The 20326-nt window shown below is 44.1% G+C and overlaps 1 protein-coding gene across 3 annotated transcripts in view; it reads right to left on the bottom strand.

The window, feature by feature from the left end:
- Window positions 1-8262: 8262 nt before the first annotated feature.
- arhgef11 (Rho guanine nucleotide exchange factor (GEF) 11) overlaps window positions 8263-20326 on the bottom strand; it is a 113592-nt gene continuing 101528 nt past the window's right edge. For all 3 annotated transcript variants that reach the window (XM_060911857.1, XM_060911929.1, XM_060911772.1), the window contains 3 exons: window positions 14926-15218; window positions 14687-14822; window positions 8263-12647 (listed from right to left, as the gene is read on the bottom strand). In XM_060911857.1, the coding sequence (XP_060767840.1) occupies window positions 12589-12647; window positions 14687-14822; window positions 14926-15218 (488 nt within the window). In that variant the 3' untranslated portion in view covers window positions 8263-12588. The remainder of the gene's footprint in view (window positions 12648-14686; window positions 14823-14925; window positions 15219-20326) is intronic.

Below are 20326 nucleotides of genomic sequence, written 5' to 3' on the forward strand. Positions count from 1 at the left end.
CAGCTCATCACCTGGCTAATACCATCCTTACAGTGAAGCATGGCGGTGGCAGCATCATGATGTGGGGATGTTTTTCAGCAGCGGGAATGGGGCGACTAGTGCTGATAGAGGGAAAGATGAATGCAGCTAAGTACACCGAGATCCTTGAAGAAAACCTGCTCCAGAGCCCTCTGGACCTCAGACTGGGGCGAAGGTTCACCTTCCAACATGACAACAACCCGAAGCGCACAGCCAAGAGAACAAAGGAGTGGCTTTGGAGAAAGTCTGTGAATGTCCTTGAGTGGCCCAGCCAGAGCCCAGACCTGAATCTAATTGAACGTCTTCATTTTTTGCACTTTGGACTTCTGGACTGGACTACTCTCCATGTTTTGATTTTGTTTTTGACATTTTTTAACCTCTTATCCTTTTATCTGTTTTTATTTATATTTTGTGTATTGGTCTCAGTCTATATGGTTGGGGGCCTTATGTCTACGTGCCTACCTGTGTCCATGTTTTTATGTTGTTTTTATTATTTGGTTGTCTGTTTGTGTTTTTAAATACCTGCTACAAACTAATTTCCCCTTTGGGGACAAATAAATCAACTTGAACTTGAAGGAGCTGAAAATGACTGTGTACTGATGCTCCCCATCTAACCTGACAGAGCTTGTAAGGATACATCAAGAGGAATGGGCAAAAATGTCCAGAAACAAGTGTGCCAAGCTCATAGCTTCTTTCCCAAGATGCCTTGAAGCTGTAATTGCTGCCAAAGGTGCATATTAGGCTAAGGGTGTGGACAGATATGTAACCCCTAAAGAACCTATTTTTGTCAGTAAAATAAAATTGCATATTTTCTAAAAACCTGCTTTCACTTTGCCATTATGGATTATTTTGTGTAGAATTTTGTGAAAAAAAAATGAACTCAATCTATTGTACAACCCCGATTCCAAAAAAGTTGGGACAAAGTACAAATTGTAAATAAAAACGGAATGCAATGATGTGGAAGTTTCAAAATTCCATATTTTATTCAGAATAGAACATAGATGACATAGCAAATGTTTAAACTGAGAAAATGTATCATTTAAAGAGAAAAATTAGGTGATTTTAAAGTTCATGACAACAACACATCTCAAAAAAGTTGGGACAAGGCCATGTTTACCACTGTGAGACATCCCCTTTTCTCTTTACAACAGTCTGTAAACGTCTGGGGACTGAGGAGACAAGTTGCTCAAGTTTAGGGATAGGAATGTTAACCCATTCTTGTCTAATGTAGGATTCTAGTTGCTCAACTGTCTTGGGTCTTTTTTTGTCGTATCTTCCGTTTTATGATGCGCCAAATGTTTTCTATGGGTGAAAGATCTGGACTGCAGGCTGGCCAGTTCAGTACCCGGACCCTTCTTCTACGCAGCCATGATGCTGTAATTGATGCAGTATGTGGTTTGGCATTGTCATGTTGGAAAATGCAAGGTCTTCCCTGAAAGAGACGTCGTCTGGATGGGAGCATATGTTGCTCTAGAACCTGGATATACCTTTCAGCATTGATGGTGTCTTTCCAGATGTGTAAGCTGCCCATGCCACACGCACTAATGCAACCCCATACCATCAGAGATGCAGGCTTCTGAACTGAGCGCTGATAACAACTTGGGTCGTCCTTCTCCTCTTTAGTCCGAATGACACGGCGTCCCTGATTTCCATAAAGAACTTCAAATTTTGATTCGTCTGACCACAGAACAGTTTTCCACTTTGCCACAGTCCATTTTAAATGAGCCTTGGCCCAGAGAAGACGTCTGCGCTTCTGGATCATGTTTAGATACAGCTTCTTCTTTGAACTATAGAGTTTTAGCTGGCAACGGCGGATGGCACGGTAAATTGTGTTCACAGATAATGTTCTCTGGAAATATTCCTGAGCCCATTTTGTGATTTCCAATACAGAAGCATGCCTGTATGTGATGCAGTGCCGTCTAAGGGCCCGAAGATCACAGGCACCCAGTATGGTTTTCCGGCCTTGACCCTTACGCACAGAGATTCTTCCAGATTCTCTGAATCTTTTGATGATATTATGCACTGTAGATGATGAAATGTTCAAACTCTTTGCAATTTTACACTGTCGAACTCCTTTCTGATATTGCTCCACTATTTGTCGGTGCAGAATTAGGGGCATTGGTGAGCCTCTTCCCATCTTTACTTCTGAGAGCTGCTGCCACTCCAAGATGCTCTTTTTATACCCAGTCATGTTAATGACCTATTGCCAATTGACCTAATGAGCTGCAATTTGGTCCTCCAGCTGTTCCTTTTTTGTACCTTTAACTTTTCCAGCCTCTTATTGCCCCTGTCCCAACTTTTTTGAGATGTGTTGCTGTCATGAAATTTCAAATGAGCCAATATTTGGCATGAAATTTCAAAATGTCTCACTTTCGACATTTGATATGTTGTCTATGTTCTATTGTGAATACAATATCAGTTTTTGAGATTTGTAAATTATTGCACTCCGTTTTTATTTACAATTTGTACTTTGTCCCAACTTTTTTGGAATCGGGGTTGTAGAATAAGTTTGTAATGTAATAAAATGTGGAGAAGGTTAAAAGGGGTGTGCAGATTTTCTGGCTTGAGTGTATAAACTACAACTATAACAAACAGTAAACATATAACATTACCACTTAAAAGCGCAATAGTGTTTTTTTTTTTTTTAAAGAATCCTTAGTTGTACAAATAACCTAGAACATGTTTAACATGATGTTAAAAACAGGATTAAGCGTTTTCCAGAGCAAAAGTCTGTGAAGTCACTGAGAAAATCAGTTTGGAAAGCTGACTTCTGGTCTGGAAAGTGTGTGTGTCAGGATGTGCCTCCTGTTGGTCTAAACATAGACCGGTAAGGCCATGGATATAGATAGATATAAAGACACTGAGAATTAGTTAGCTACAAGTAAGAAATACTACTAGCTAAACTAATTTATTCTATCTGCATTCACACGCTCTGATTGGCTACTCTACTACTAGGCCATCAGTGCCACGTGATAAAAATGTGCTACGTCATGAGTATCCGCCATGATGGTAAATATACAAAGCAACTAAGATGGTGGCTGCTGAAAGCGTGTCTATAAACAATGCTGAATTTTCTCAGTATTACCATGATCTGAACGGTCGAGCGAAGATTCGATACAAAGAGAAGATAGATGTGTGTGGCTTTGACCCATATTATTTAAAAAAGTCAGACTTTTCTGAAGAAAAGACGCTTCTACCGACCATCGAGTACGCAGATATCGGGTTCTATCTGGTTTGGCTGCTGAAGAATCAAGTCCGACCTTGGACGAAACATAGCCCATTTTCTGAGTGGGTGCCCAGTCTGGATTGTTTCTATCGTATAATTTCGCTGGCACTCCTAGAAGCGAAACGGTAATACACGTGTTAAACTTATAACAATGACCGAGTGAACTACGAGAAGAGAGAACGCTCATTTTATAGCAAAATTCTAGCAACACAAAATAAAATTCTTTCATGATATTATCGAGAAAGCTTTTGAATCTCACCCTGAGATAAAATGATCACTGCAAACACGAGCTGTTTTGGCTTTATCCTTTGTTAGATCAGCCCTACTGGTCTCCTCTCCGTACTAAGCCTCAGAGTTTCCTCGTCCCCTTTCCGAATCACTGACGCAATTTAAAAAAAATCGGAACGTGCCACGGTCACGAGTACTATTGTGACCACAACCATATACAGCACACAGATATGGCAGAGCTAAAAGAACGCTTAAAGCAGTGGAAAAACAGAGTCACGTACATGTGAATATGTTTTGTACAGAATGGTCGCTTGACCCTGCATTTGTATATTCACCAACATGGCCAACATCTAGGTTTCTATTTTGCTTTGACATCACTTGCAAATCAAGGATAGCGGATGTTAGATTAATTTTACGTGAGAGCGATGCGAGAGGAGCGATTCTGCCGTGGAAGACAATGAAATTGGTGATTTAAAGAGGTGGATAACATTGAGGGTTTACAGCAGGAAAATCAGAATCCAAATCAAGCTTGGTGAGAAGGTAAGACATGAGTGACAAGAATTCGTACAACCTAGAGATTGACCAAGTCGACCACACTGTACATCATCAAATCTCAGAATGTCTTATCAAAACATTTAGATAGGAGTGATTAGTTAAATAAAACATTACAAAAAAAAAAATCTTTGGAAACCCGCTGATCTGCCATGTCATGTTCAGTATCAATGCATTTTCTTCAGTAAATGCCGCTCATGAGGTACACTGAACATTATACAGTTATGTGCAAAATAATAGCAGTCTAACATCACTAATGTGTTTAATTACTGATTTTTGCAGAAAAGATAATACAACATGGGGAAAAAAATAGGTGTAGCCGAGTAATGGGCAACCAACAGAATCAACAGTCATGACATGCACTCTGCTAATTGGGTGTAATTGACTCATTTAATGAAAGGGGCGTGTTGAAATTAATAGCAGTGTGGAGTTCAATTAGTGAGGTCATTCATTCTGTGAAGTAAGAGGTGTCAATTATGGCCCTTATTTAAAGAAGGAGGGCAGCAAATGTTGTACCTGCTGGTTTTAGCCCTTGCTCAGTGAGTAAAATGGGTCGTTCCAGACATTGTACCAAAGGAGAAAGAACTTAAGTTGACTGGAGAGGGGAAAACATATAAAGAAGTGCAGAAAATAATTGACTGCTCAGCTAAAATGATCTCAAATGCTTTAAAATGCCAAACAAAACCCGAAACACACGGTAGGAAAAGAAATACTACCATCCGCGTAGATCATAGAACAACAAGAATGGTGAAGAAGCATCCAATGATCAGCTCCAGGGAAATCAAAGATCATCTTCAGTTACCTGTGAGTACTGCAACAATCAGAAGACGCCTATGTAAAGCCAAACTATTTGCAAGAAACCCTCAAAGTACCATTGCTGAAAAAAGGCATGTTGAAAAGGTTACAGTTTGCCAAAGAACGCATTGACTGGCCTGAAGAGAAGTGGTGCAACATTCTATGGACAGATGAGAGCGAGATTGTTCTTACTGGGTCTAAAGGACACAGACAGTTTGTGAGATGACCCATAAACACTGAATTCAAGCCACAGTACACTGAAGACTGTAAAGCATGGAGGTGCAAGCATAATGGTTTGGGGATGTTTCTCATACTTTGGAGTCTGGCCCATTTATCACATACCAGGCACCATGGACCAGTTTGAATATATCAAAATACTGGAAGAGGTCATGTTGCCTTATGCTGAAGAAGAAATGCCCTTGAAATGGCTGTTTCAGCAGGACAACGACCCCAAACACACCAGCAAGCGGGCAACATCCTGGTTCCAGACCAACACGATTGATGTTATGAAGTGGCCAGCCCAATCTCCAGACCTTAATCCAATTGAGAATTTTTGGAGTGACATAAAAAATGCTGGTTTTGATGCAAAACCGAAGAATGCAGAAGAACTGTGGAATGTCGTCCAGTCAGCTCGGGCTGGAATATCTCTTCGCAGGTGTCAGATGTTAGTTGACTCCTATTATTTTTTCTTCATTTTCAGTTTAAAATTGATATTTTGTTCATGCTTTCATTTGGAATTGAACATGCAGTGCTCCCAGTGCCTTTGTGCATATGGAAATAAATGCTTTTATGAGGATTGAGCTTTTTCTCAGTTGTTTTAAAAACACACTGCTATTATTTTGCACACAAGTGTACATTATACCCGAAAGAGAACCCTTGGTGGTTTGGGAGTTTTATTGGTCCGACAGGCTCGTTTGGCTGCCGAGTGCTTCGGTACGTCGAGAAGCAAAGGCCGAAGAATGTTTTACAGGCTTTGGAATATCGCTAGTTTCAGACGATGAATAGTGTCGATTGTTATAATCTTCTATAACCAAAGGCCATTCCACAGACCATGGAAATATTGCTGGGTCACAGTTTAAGTACGTCTTTTTCCCCACCAGAGAAATGTAAGCTGCAAACACTTGTCCATTTCGATTCAGTTCAAAGGTTTTCATTGCGGATTAAACTTCTCCATTTTTTTTCTTCTCTTCTTCTCGACTGGCAGCTGATTAAAAGCTCAAATGAGGTTCTCTCTTTGTTGTGGAGACACAGTAAGGCACCCAGCAATTCACTTTAGGCGGCATGGTTAAAACCGCTTAGACAGAACAATGCAGTGTTTAACAAAAGACGAAAGTAAACAATATAGTGGCACTGACCCTGGGTATCACCCATAATGCATTGCAGTAAACAAGCAATGACGTAGTCAGGGGTTAGGGTCATTTGGAAAGCGGACTTCCAGTCCAGAATGTTTTTGGCAGGATGTCCCTCCTGTTGGTATAAAATATAGACATAGGCCGATAAGGCCATGGATACAGACAAACATATAGACAGTGTTGAGAATTAGTTAGCTACAAGTAGCAAATACTACTAGCTAAACTGATTTATGATATCTGCAGTCACTGTAAACAATCGTGCGCTCTGATTGGCTGCTCTATTACTAGGATATCAGCTCATATACCGTGAGGAGAGAAAAACAAAATGGCGACGCGCGTTGCTGAACCAACCGAGGATGAAATAAAAACTCTACTTGAAAACAAAACCTCAAAAAATACAAAAAAACCACCCAACAAAATATGGAAAAAAAAGTATTTGATGGTAAGAACACATCTTTTTATTTTTCAAGAATTATCACATTTTTCACAAATTGCTTTTGTCATTTCTTCGGTTTGTTTACACTCTAAGCAGAAATGATTATCAGATGTTTTGTATAAAGTTTTTATTTATTGAATTTGCAAAAAATAAATGCCCCATTTCTCAAAATCCAGTGAATGTGGATAGAAAACAGTTATTCCACTCAATCTCATCATACATGGCTTATAGACGACTCAGTGCTACGCGCCTCGTCGGCCATCAGCTCATGTACGACTCGATTTCATGGAATAACTTAATTATATTACTTTGGCTCTCTTTTTTTTATCATCATCAGTTTTCAGGGAATCAAAACCTAAGCCTCGGAACCACACCAGATCTTCACCTCTACTCGAAAACAAAACCCCCAACAAACACACAAAAAAAAGTAACAAAAATATGAAATAAAAGTATTTGATGGAAAGAACGTGCCTTTTTATTTTGCAAGAATTATTGCATTTTTCACAAATTGTTAGTCATTCCGTTGGTTTGTTTACATTCTTCATCTTTAATCATTAATATTTTTTTTAAGACTGGTTCAAAAACTCAAGGAAGAATTAAATAAATGTCTAAAGCTGTTCTATACCTCAGCTGGATGGCACATTCTACAAACAAACAAACAAACAAACAAACAAACAAAAAAAAAAAACCTGAATGCTAAAGTCAATTCGTGCAGCCTTTGATAGGTTTTTAGGACGTCTGCCTAAATGGAAATAATTTTGTTGGACGTTTTGTAGAGAAAAAGTTATTCTTTATAGAAATTTGCAAAAAAAAAAAAGGCAGCTCCATTCCTCTCTCCAATCCCCATCAAGTCTGACAATGGGGGAAACTCCATGTCGCCTTTAGAGTCTTTTTTTTCCCAGCATGTTCTTTAATCTGTTCTTCTTTGAAAGCTCCGTCACGGTTAAGGTTCAGGCAGATACAGTCCGTGTAGAATAGTGTACATGTACCTGTACTATTATAGATGTATCTGGACATAGACATACAATCTGTAGTATAGACTCATAGAATCAAAGCTTTGTGAACATGGATGGAAATCATTGACTTGCGTAATCAATCAGCAAAATACAGTTTCTTGTAGAAAACATGGTAATTTTAGCAGAAATGTTCTTCAAAGTATGGTTGCGGTATTACTGTCCAGTAATGTTTTTATGTTTCACCATCACCACTATCATATTTGTAGTCGCTTTAAGTTTAATCAAATCATATGCCGTCGTCCTATTGGTAGATTTTAGAGGAGTGTCACATCCGTGGTCGTACTTTTGGAGATTTTAATCTGCCAGAACTTTATCTGAAAACCCAAAGAATTGTTTTAGGAGTTGATTTGTGCAGTTCTGGTTTGCAAGAACGACACTGGGCTGAGGAAGAGGGGGAAAAAATCATACAATTTACAGCCAGCTTTCGATTATGTACAGACTTCACCGTACATGTATCTACAAGTTTGCTGTTACTGTAGAAACCAATGTATTAGAACCAGCGCAATAATATTAAACTGTTATTTGAATGACATTTGGCACTACTGTCAGAACACGTTCTAACCAATCAGAACATTAGTCCTGGACATTTATATGCACTGGCTTTTAAATAATAATTAAAAAAAAAACCCAAAACATTAGTTCAGTGTAATTTTGATAACTGCAACACATTTTATTTATTTATTTTTTTACATCACAAAACAAATGAGTCGTGATCATTTTTACAGCTTCCTTCTGTGCAGCTAACAATCTTGCCATTTTTCAACAGGGAGAAAATAATTTACACTTTTTTATCTACAAAAATAAAATCAACATAATAACTAGAGCTTTACATAAAAGAACATTTATAAAACAAGTGTGTCTATATTACATGAGTGAAAAAGATTGATAATAATAATAATAATAATAATAATAATGCACACAGTAGTTTCCACAAGCTCTGGCTCTTGCAGTTTACTCCCCCCCCACATTGTACATCAAATTTTTACAAACAAAACCTGTGGAGATGGAAAGAAGGAGGGATGGGGAGGGAAAGACTGAAACTAAAGTAGAAAAATGGTGAGATGATGGGGAAAAAAAAAACAACAAAAAACAAAATGGTGCATAAGTTAAAGCTAAGAAGAGAAATCGGGTCAACATTTCTCCACCTGAGTTACACAGTAGTTTGAGACACACACGGATTAAATCCACTCGTACGGCTAAACCTCAGCAGTGGAAAAATGCATCTTCCTTCTCCCTTTCGGTGTCAGACTTCACAGGCTCAACACTCCAGAGTTTTAACCTAGTGTTAGGCAAGTCAGGTTCCTTCTGATTTTGCTCAGTGACAGACGTCTTTGGGCAACAAGGGCAGAGTTTCGGTTACATCTGGTCAACCAATCACTTTCAGATTTCTTCATATCAAGGTTGTACTTCACATTAAATACTGTTTGTTTATTACAGTGACATTATGCACAATGCCGTGGTGAGGTCATATGACCAAGACTTCAGTTGGTTGGTTGACCCAGGAACAAGTTTTCAAGCACCACTTGTTGCAGAAACAATATTTCAAGAGGTAGAGTTGGATCTGATCTCCTGACCCAGCTCCTGCTACCTCAGCATGGGCAGCAAAGTCAAACCAAAAGGTCCAGCAGGTGGAATCAGACCTGATCCAGCTCCTTGTGTACAGTGGGAGCTGAACCAAAAGTCCAGGGGGTGGAATTGGACCTGATCCAGTGCTTTCTACTTAGGCAGACTTTAAATAAAACTCCAGGGGGTGGAGCTATAACTCATCCAGCTCCTCCTATGTTGGCAGAATTGAAATGAATATCCATGGGGTGGAGTCGGATCTGAACCAGCTCCTTGCATATAGTGAGAGTTGAACCAAAAGTCCAAGGGTTGGAATCAGACCTAATTCAGCTCTTTCTACCCAAGAGGATTCAAAATAAATTTCCAGGGGGTGGAGTCATACCTGACCCACATCTGTCTACTTGGGCAGACTTGGAATAAAACTCCAGGGAGTAGAGCTATAAATGATCCAGCTCCTCCTATGTAGGCAGAATTGAAATTAATACCCATGGGGTGGAGTCGGATCCGATCTGATCCAGCTCTTCATGTATAGTGGGAGTTGAACCAAAAGTCCAGGGGGTGGAGCTGTAACTGATCCAGCTCCTCCTATGTAGGCAGAATTTAAATTAATACCCATGAGGTGGAGTTGGATCTGATCCAATCCAGCTCCTTGTGTATAGTGGAAGTAGAACCAAAAGTCCACTTGGTGGAGTTGGACCTAATCCAACTCTTTCTACTCAAAGAAGATTCAAAATAAATTTCCAGGGGGTGGAGTCAGACCTGATCCACCTCCTACTACTTGGGCAGACTTGGAATAAAACTCAAGGGGGTGGAGCTGCAAATGATCCAGCTCCTCCCATGTTGGCAGAATTGAAGTTACTACCCATGGGGTGGAGTCGGCTCTGATCCGATCCAGCTCTTCACGTAGAGTGGGAGTTGAACCAAAAGTCCATGGAGTGAAGTCAGACCTAAGCCAGCTTTTTCTACTCAAGAGGATTCAAAATAAATTTCCAAGGAGTGGAGTCAGACCTGATCCACCTCTTTCTACTTCGGCAGACTTGAAATATAAAACTCCAGGGGGTGGAGGTGTAACTGATCCAGCTCCTGCTTTGTAGGCAGAATTGAAATTAATACCCATGGGGTGGAGTTGGATCTAATCCAGCTCCTTGCATATAGTGGGAATTGAACCAAAAGTCCATGGGGTGGAGTTGGACCTGATCCCACACTTTGTACCCAAGAGGATTCAAAATAAATTTCCAGGGAGTGGAGTCAGACCTGATCCACCTCCTTGTACTTGGCCAGACTTGAAATAAAACTCTAGGGGGGTGGAGCTGTTACTGATCCAGCTTCTCCAATGTAGGCAGAATTGAAATGAACACCCATGGGGTGGAGTCGGATCTGATCCAATCCAGCTCTTCACGTATAGTGGGAGTTGAACCAAAAGTCCATGGGGTGGACCTGGACCTAATCCAGCTTTTTCTACTCAAGAGGATTCAAAATAAATTTCCAAGGGGTGGAGTCAGACCTGATCCACCTCCTTCTACTTGGGCAAACTTGGAATAAAACTCCAGGGGGTGGAGCTGCAACTGATCCAGCTCCTCTACTGTAGGAAGAATTGAAATTAATACCCATGGGGTGGAGTCGGATCTGATCCAGCTCCTCGAGTATAGTGAGAGTTCAACCAAAAGTCCAGGGGGTGGAGTCGGACCTAATCCAGCTCTTTCTACCAAAGAGGATTCAAAATAAATTTCCAGGGGGTGGAGTCATAACTAATCCAACTCCTCCTACCTAGGCAGAGTCAAACCAAACTCACTTTAGTGTTTGTGTTGTCCTCGTGTTCTAAAGCACCTCGTGGGCTAGGGATTTGGCTTCTAGAAGGACATGGATGAGGTCCAGCTCCATCCCTGTAGTATGGACTACCTCCGAATTTCACTTGTTAACCCTGGGACATCTCTCACCAGACAAAAATTACAATGCTCCCTTGACACAAGCTCAGGTTTAATGCTGATCTCAGATCGGCCGGATCCATTTTTGAACTTTGAGATCGACCAATCAGATCTCAGGTTAGTGTGAAATGGGCTAGATCGAATCCCTTCATGTAATCATTGCTGAGGTGAGGGACAAACTTCACAGTATTTACACCACGCAGATTTGAGATAGTCACAGGTAACATGATATTAGGCTACATGTTTTTATAAATAAATCCCTCTCAGCAGTGACAGTCTGCATTACAGCAATACAGCAGTGGTGGTGGTGGTGGGTGTGCTACATACACTCTCAGGGAAAAGGAAAGGGGGAAAGAAGAAAAAAAAATTACCAAACTGTACCTTCCCTTATCATTCAGAGGACACCATTAACAGGCAGACCTGTATGGCTGAATGTAGTGTACTTTTAAACTGATTTCAGATACAGACCTGGGCTTTAAGAACCACTGTTCTACCTTTAACGTAGGAAGATTTTACAGGTGTGCACTTTCCCAAGTAAAACGCACGCTAAAGGTATAAACGATGTCCTCAATGACAAGAAACATACACTCCCCCCCCCGATGCTGTTGCAAGGATGAGCTCCCACATTAAACATTGTGCGTAGAGATTAAATACAGAACGCAACAAAATTAAACCCGAAAACATCCTCGCTAGTCCTTCATCACTTCCTCTGGCATAGTGTTACTTTCGCAAAGAAACACTACAACACAGTACACAATGATAGTAACGCAACATCCTTACTCAGGACCACAGTGCAAAACAACCTGAAGAGAGTGTGTTTTTTTTTTGTTAACCTCTTCCATCCACACACACAGTGGTGGAACACAGCCACAGGTGCATTATGGGAAATTAAACCCCTTTACCGAGACGATTTGCCCTTTTCTGATGGATGAGGTGAACGCTGAATGCGAGTACAGGTTACACACACACACACACACACACACACACACACAGAGCAGGTAAAGTGCCGGGGCTTCCTTCAGAGAGCAGAGTCATTTCCTCAGCCAATCCTGTTCAAGCTCACCTTCCTTCGTTAACCTTCATTAATGATCCCATCAGATCAACCTCCCTTTCCCTTCTTTTATCATCTCACACCATTAAACCTTTGACGTTTCACTTTTCAGAACGCTCCTCCTGAACTTTTTTCTTTCCTTCATGGCTTCTTGCTTTCCAGCTTTCATGTGCTGAAGTTTCTTCTGTCCTCTCTCTCTCTCTCTCTCTCTCGCTTTCCTTCACTTCCTGAAGACAGAGGACACGAACAACATACACAGTATTCCTGGCTTCTCTCAGGAGCAAAGCATGCTGGGATTGGAGGAAGGAGCTACATAGGATGTGAAAGGTGACAGAAATGCCAGTCCCTTAGTGTGGTTTTTTTTTTGTGCGCGCACGCGAGAGTGTTTTTTTTTTTAAATCCTTCAGCACATTGTGTGTGTGTGTGTCAGAATCCTGTGGACTGTATCACGGGCTGAGCAACTTCTGTGGCATCTCCTTCTTTCCCTGCAGAGAGAGAGAGACAGAGAGAGAGAGAGATACACACAGTGATTGAGAGACAGAGAGAGACACACACAGATTGAGAGATACACAGAGTGATTGACACAGAGAGAGACAGAGAGACACAGAGAGAGAGAGATACACACCAAGAGATTGAGACAGAGAGAGATACACACCAAGAGATTGAGACAGAGAGAGAGAGAGAGACAGAGATTGAGAGACACAGACAGAGAGAGATACACACACCGAGAGATTGAGAGACAGAGAGACACACACACACAGATTGAGAGAGAGACACAGATTGAGAGAGAGACACACAGTGATTGACAGAGAGACACACACACACACACACACACACACACACACACACACACACACACACACAAAGATGGAGAGACAGAGAGAGAGAGAGAGAGAGACAGACAGAGAGAGAGAGATACACACCAAGAGATTGAGACAGAGAGACAGACACACAGAGATTGAGACACACAGATTGAGAGAGAGAGAGAGAGATACACACACACACACACCGAGAGATTGAGAGACACAGAGAGAAACACACAGAGAGAGAGATACACACACCGAGAGATTGAGACACACAGATTGAGAGAGAGAGACACACACAGATTGAGAGACACAGAGAGAGAGAGAGAGAGAGACACACACACAGACAGATTGAGAGACAGACAGACAAAAACACAGAGAGAGAGAGATACACAGAGTGATTGAGAGACACACAGACAGATAGAGAGAGAGAGAGAGAGAGAGAGAGAGAGAGAGATACAGACCGAGAGATTGAGACAGAGAGAGAGATACACACACCGAGAGATTGAGATACACACACAGATTGAGAGAGAGAGACAACGAGACAGAGAGCAAGAGAGAGCGAGATTAAAGAACGTTGAGGATATTATTACATTTCCAAATCTGTAGTAAGCCTGGCTGTGAAATGATTTAGTAAATTTACTGGACATTACAAACACAAATGTACTTTTAAAAACACAGCTATATTACCACATGCATAACTGGAAGCTGTACAGTATTGATTTGATCTTTGGGAGGCGGAGCCTAGGGAGTGAAAGAACACCAAATTACGGAAAACTTAATCCTGGTTTCCAAGATGGTCTTCCAGTGTTCAGCTTTACACTGAAGGCTTGTTCACAGCAAGTCGCCATGACATCACTGATGCGCAAGAACTGGGTGTGGTTCGGGGCAGATATTTTATTCCACCAGGAGATGCCGCTCGTGCAGTTACAATGGTTTTAAATGTGAAAAGAAACAAACCCCCTAAATAATGATGTTCTTCTATGACTTGATTTTCCAGAGATTTACAGCGACACATTAATAAGAAATCCAACATGGACCTATGTCCATGTTGGATTTCTTATTAATGTGTCGCTGTAAATCTCAGGACATGGCAAACTCAAAGTCTCTATAAACGCAGTTGCGCTTTTCTTCTGTTTGAGCGGAGTGTACAGATGACGAGGTGAGAGAACTGAACAGACTGAAGCACTTAAGCACCGCTGCATTGCTCTCTTTAGATAGAGACGAAGTAAAGGGTAAATTCCACTGTACCACCATCAGCAGGCAGTGAGATGCCATTGTAGCCAAAGTGAAAATCTCACCACCGGGACATCCCAGAATTTCATTACAAAAATCAATCCTGAAGGTCCATGAAGTAAGATTCAGTAAAATAAGGTCTAACAGTTAAAAAGGTGGAGTTGGATAAGATTTAAATTACCCCCCCCCGACCCCATCCACACTGTAGCCAGAGACTGTAAAAATAACGGACAAAACCTCTGTGACGTCACTCACAGGATTTCTGAAGCTCAAATAAGGAGGCTACATGCATAAAATATTGCCTATTGCACCTTTAAAAGTTACATACTAATAACACGGTGTGATATACAAGTGGTTCAGGGTGGGTTTCTCTTCTGAGAGGCTCCTATAAGAACTTTCTCGTCTTGTATCAAGCCAGTGAAGAATGAAACAAGGTCGAATTTCTTTAATGCACTGACGGTATTACAGATCTTTGATGCACTCACCATCTCCTGTCCCTCTGTCCATGGAGGACATCCTGACAACAGGATCAGACGTGTGGATGACGTCACCTGAATTTTGCCTGACAGGAGATTTCTTCTTTGCGGTCTTTACAAGTCTGTAATGGTCGGCTTCAATCTCCTGGTAAAGAAAAATGGAAGGGGAAAAAAGTGTTCGTGAAATGACTTCAGTATCGATATTTATTGCATGAGCGCTGCGTGTTTACGCGTGTGGTTGTGTTCACCCTGAGCCGATGGAGCTTCTTCATCAGCTCGTCCATAGTTTGGAAAATCTCATCCATGTTCTTTATCTCAAGACGCTGTGTGCCGGGCCGTGATTGGCTGAGCCCCATCTCGTGACTCGACACCTCTGGATGTGACCGGTGTGGGTTTTCCTGCTCTTCATCTTCCTTCTGTGAAGACAATGATATGGCTGCTGGCGCCTCTGTAGGACTTGGAGCCCTCACCTCGTCTGTGCTGCTCTCATCCGTAAGAGCTCCAATCTGGTCTTTGGGCATCACCAGGTAGAACATGTTCCCTAGAGATCGAGACAAGCAGAATAATAATAATAATAATATTATTTATCCATACATACCATACATACATACATACATACATACCCTTCTAGCGGGTTTATTGATAACATACAATATTGTCATCATATCGCTTATCCTCCATGTATTACACTGCTCTCCCCAATAGAGAATGAACAAACAATATTGTTATAATATCGCACGTTGTCAAGACAACATGACATCACACATCAGAGTTCACGTGAAGATCCAATGACAATTTTTCTGCCGCACATGCGCAGTCATTTCTTTGTTGGCCGGGAAAGAGAGAAGACGAGGCTAATCCAGTGCTAGGTTGAAGCACTAAATAAATAAACTAAAAAGACTCATTGAAAACCTGAAAGGCAACCAAAACTTCATTATATATTCTTCACACATATGTACAAGAGAAAAACATACCAACGGACATTGAAAAGCTGGAAGAGAGACACATCGGAGATGTAAAACTTCTGTGTTACTGAGTGACTGAGACAAACATGGCTGTGAGGTTTGCTTAGTTAAAGACGAAAGATTTAAAAAGACAGATGCACTGAACACCTGAAAGGCTACCAAAACTTCATTGGATATTCTTTTGGCATTGTGGCAGCGGGGGTGTGGTCAAGCGTCGGTCTGTGACCGGAGGGTGGAGTCAGGGAAGGTAAGTGGCAGAATCACTGCACCTGATGTTGGTTAACCTGTGTTTGTGTGTCTTCCCCAGTGACCGCGCCCTATAAAAGGAGAGGGAGAGCGGAGGAAAGGAGTTTCTCCCCAACCTGGATACTTGTGTGCGTGCGTGTATAGCTTAAAGCTGAAAAGCTAATAAAAGAGTTTGTGGAACTTAATTCTGGCCTGCCGTCTTTCTGTGCTCCACCCACTCGAACTGCTACAGTGGTGCCGAAACCCGGGATCGAGCACAGGAAAAAGAACAGCCCCATGGAGTCCTCCCCCTTTGCGGACCTGGTCCACGCCCTTGTCACGGCCCAGCAGAGCCAGCACCAGGTGCTAGTCACCCTCCAAAAGGAGCAGGAGCACCGATTCGAGGCCCTGATGCTGGCGCAGCAAGAAGAACCGACAGGCGTTCCAGCACCTCCTCGCATCGGCGGGGTCCACCACCTCCACAGGCCCTTCTCCCCTCACCCTCACTAAGATGGGCCCACATGACGACCCCGAGGCCTTCCTCACGCTCTTCGAGCAGGCAGCAGAGGCCTCGGGCTGGCCGGTGGAACAGTGTGTGGCGCGCCTCCTCCCCCTGCTAACGGGCGAGGCGCAGCTGGCCGCGCTACAGCTCCCCGCCGACCGGTCTACGCGGACCTTCGCCAGGCCGTCCTCCAGCGGGTGGGGCGCATCCCTGAACAACAGCATCAGCGCTTCCGCGCTCTGCGTCTGGAGGAAGTTGGCCAGCAGCTCCGGGATGCCTGCTGGCAGTGGTTGAGGGCCGACAACCGCGACTCCGAGGGGATCATCGATCAGGTGGTGCTGGAGCAGTTCATCGCCCGCCTACCAGAGGGAACCGCTGAGTGGGTCCAGTGCCACCGCCCGGTGTCGCTGGATCAGGCCATCGAGTTGGCGGAGGACCATTTGGCGGCTGTTCCGATGGCAGGACAGCGGACATCCTCTTCTCTCTCCCCCCTCTCCTCCGGTGTCTCGTCCTCGCCCCGTTCCCCCACCGCGGAGGCAAGTGGGCCGGCTGGGGTGGGGCTGGCCCAGTGGGCCGGCTGGGGTGGGGCTGGCCCAGTGGGCCGGCTGGGGTGGGGCTGGCCCATCGCACCCGCGGTGCCCTCCCGTTTTTCCCTTCTGTGTCTGTCCCCCCCAAGGTGAGTGAGCCCCAGAGCGCCGGTGCAGAGAGGAAGCCCGGGCCGGTTTGCTAGCACTGCAGGGAGCCGGGACACCTCCAACAGCAGTGCTCGGCGATGGAAATGGGCATGGTGGTTCGGATCCCCGACGTGCCAGGAGCCGCCCTTGATCGGGCCGGAGCGTATCGCATACCGGTGAGTGTCCAAGGGGATACATATCAGGCTTTGGTGGACTCTGGCTGTAATCAGACCTCAATTCACCAAAGCCTGGTGCAAGATGAGGCATTGGGGGGAGCACAGGGGGTGAAGGTGTTGTGTGTGCATGGTGATGTTCACAGCTACCCTTTAGTGTCAGTCCACATTCTTTTCCGAGGGGAAAAATTTAGAGTAAAGGCGACGGTTAATCCTCGCCTCACCCACTCTATAATTTTGGGGACTGATTGGCTGGGATTCGGGGAGTTAATGAGCCATCTAGTGAAGAGTGGGTCCTGCCGTAACTCAGCAGGGGGAGGTCCCGGTGTCGCTTTGGCGGGAGCAGCTGTCACAGAGCCGTCTATGTCATCTCCGTGTCAGAGTGAGGAGCAGCAGGCTCCTCCTCCCTCTCTCAGGGAATCCCTTGGGGATTTCCTGTTAGAGCAATCACGAGACGAGTCTCTGCGGCATGCGTTTGACCAAGTGAGAGTAATCGATGGTCAAATGCTCCAGCCAAATGCCACCCTGTCCTTCCCTTATTTTTGTATTATGAAGGATAGGTTGTACCGAGTGACGCAGGACACTCAGACTAAAGAGCAAGTCACGCAGCTTTTGATTCCAAAGAGCCGCCGGGAATTGGTATTCCAGGCGGCTCACTTTAATCCCATGGCTGGACACTTAGGGCAGGATAAGACACTAGCCCGACTAATGGCCCGGTTCTATTGGCCAGGGATTCGCGGCGATGTCCGTAGGTGGTGTACGGCGTGCCGTGAATGCCAGTTAGTAAATCCGGTGGCCATTCCAAAAGCGTCTTTGCGCCCTCTACCATTAATCGAGACCTCGTTCGAAAGAATTGGGATGGATCTCGTCGGGCCATTAGATCAGTCAACACGAGGGTACCGCTTTATTTTAGTTCTGGTGGACTATGCAACGTGATACCCGGAAGCAGTGCCTCTTCGCAATATCTCAGCACGCAGTATTGCGGAAGCGCTCTTCCGCGTCATCTCCCGAATTGGAATCCCGAAAGGGATTCTGACTGATCAAGGCACCTCGTTTATGTCACGTACACTGAACGAACTGTATGGGTTATTAGGTATTAAGCCGATCCGCACCAGCGTTTATCACCCACAAACGGACGGTTTAGTTGAACGGTTTAATCGCACCCTCAAAAATACAATTTAAAAATTTGTAAGTGAGGATGCATGTAATTGGGATAAATGGCTCGAACCCTTATTTGCAGTGCAAGAGGTCCCCCAAGCCTCCATGGGGTTCTCCCCATTTGAATTGTTATATGGGCATAAGCCGCGTGGCATTCTAGATGTGCTGCGAGAAAATTGTGAGGAGGGACCTTCGCCCAGTAAAAACCAAATTCAATAACGTTATGGACCTGCGCGCAAAACTCCACACACACACACACACCTAACCCAGGAGAATTTGCGGCAGGCCCAAGAACGGCAAACCCGCCTGTACGACGGGTACACGCCTTAGGGAGTTCGCACCAGGAGATAAAGTTCTCGTACTGTTGCCCACATTGAACTCCAAATTAATCGCCAAGTGGCAAGGACCCTTTGAGGTCACACGGCGAATCGGGGACGTCGACTACGAGGTGAGGCGAACAGACAGGGGTGGGGCACTACAGGTTTACCACCTCAATCTGCTCAAACTCTGGAATGAGGAGGTCCCCGTGGTGTTGGTGTTGGTGGTTCCGGAGAAGGCGGAGCTGGGGCCGGAGGTTCAAAAGGGAACATTGGCATCACGTACCTCTCCAGTCCCCTGTGGAGACCACCTCTCCCCGACCCAACTCGCGGAGGTCGCCCAGTTGCAGACCGAATTTTCGGACGTGTTCTCGCCCCTGCCCGGCCGCACCGACCTCATAGAGCACCACATTGAGACGCCCCCGGGGGTGGTAGTGCGCAGCCGCCCTTACAGGCTACCCGAACACAAGAAAAAAGTGGTTCGGGAAGAACTCGAGGCCATGCTTGAAATGGGCATCGTCGAGGAGTCCCACAGTGACTGGAGCAGCCCGGTGGTCTTGGTACCCAAAACCGACAGGTCGGTCCGGTTCTGTGTAGTAATAATAATAATAATAATAATAATAATAATAATAATAATAATAAAGTTGAATTTATATAGCGCCTTTCAAGAAACCCAAGGACGCTTTACAATTATAAAGGAAAAAAAAATAAAGGAAAAAAAAAAGAATAAAAAATAAATAAATTAATAAATAATAAAAAAATAAAAAGTCCACCAAGTAGGGGTCAGGATGTAATTCCCGTGGTGTAGCAGCCACAGTCCCACCAAAAGGCGCATGAAAACGAGTCCCACATCTCCAGCACAGCCGCCGTGATGCCGCCAGCCACATCGCTCGAACACCACACCGTGGATCCACAAAGCGAGTAGAGAAGCTCTGCCACGCAGAGCGCTGGTGTGTCCCAAAACGCCTGCACAGCTGCTGCGACGCCACCGAGCAACATCGCTCGGAACATCACGCCATGCATTAAAGCGCAGAGCGCTGGACAACCACGATGTAAAATGAGCAACGAGCTCACTGTGGTCTACAGCTGGGAGTGCAGGCATCGCCCACAGCGAACCAAGGCCTGGAGGGAAACCAACGCCCAAAACTGGGTCCGGAGCTACACCACAACCGGTGGAAAAACACTCAAACAAACATCAAACTACACAAACACACAGAAAAAAATAAATTGAAAAAGAAAGAAACTAAAAATAAAATTAAAAAAGCTCTGGTGAGAAGCGGCAGCCAAAATGCGCACGACGTACTCTCAACCGGAAACGGAAACGAAAAAAAAGACTATAGAAAAGTGTAGACTATAGAAAAGTCAACGCGGTGTCTCAATTCGACCTGTACCCAATGCCTCGTATTGATGAGTTGCTCGATCAACTAGGCACGGCTCCCTTTTACTCGACACTGGATTTGACAAAGGGTTATTGGCAGATCCCCTTGACTCCATTATCCCGAGAAAAAAACGCCCTTTTCCACACTGTTCGGCTTACACCAGTTTGTCACACTTCCTTTTGGGCTGTTTGGGGCGCCTGCTACGTTCCAGCAACTGACGGATAGGGTCCTCCGCCCCCACGCCACCTATGCGGCC

Source organism: Neoarius graeffei, chromosome 1 (assembly GCF_027579695.1).
Source record: "Neoarius graeffei isolate fNeoGra1 chromosome 1, fNeoGra1.pri, whole genome shotgun sequence".
Lineage (NCBI taxonomy): Eukaryota > Metazoa > Chordata > Actinopteri > Siluriformes > Ariidae > Neoarius > Neoarius graeffei.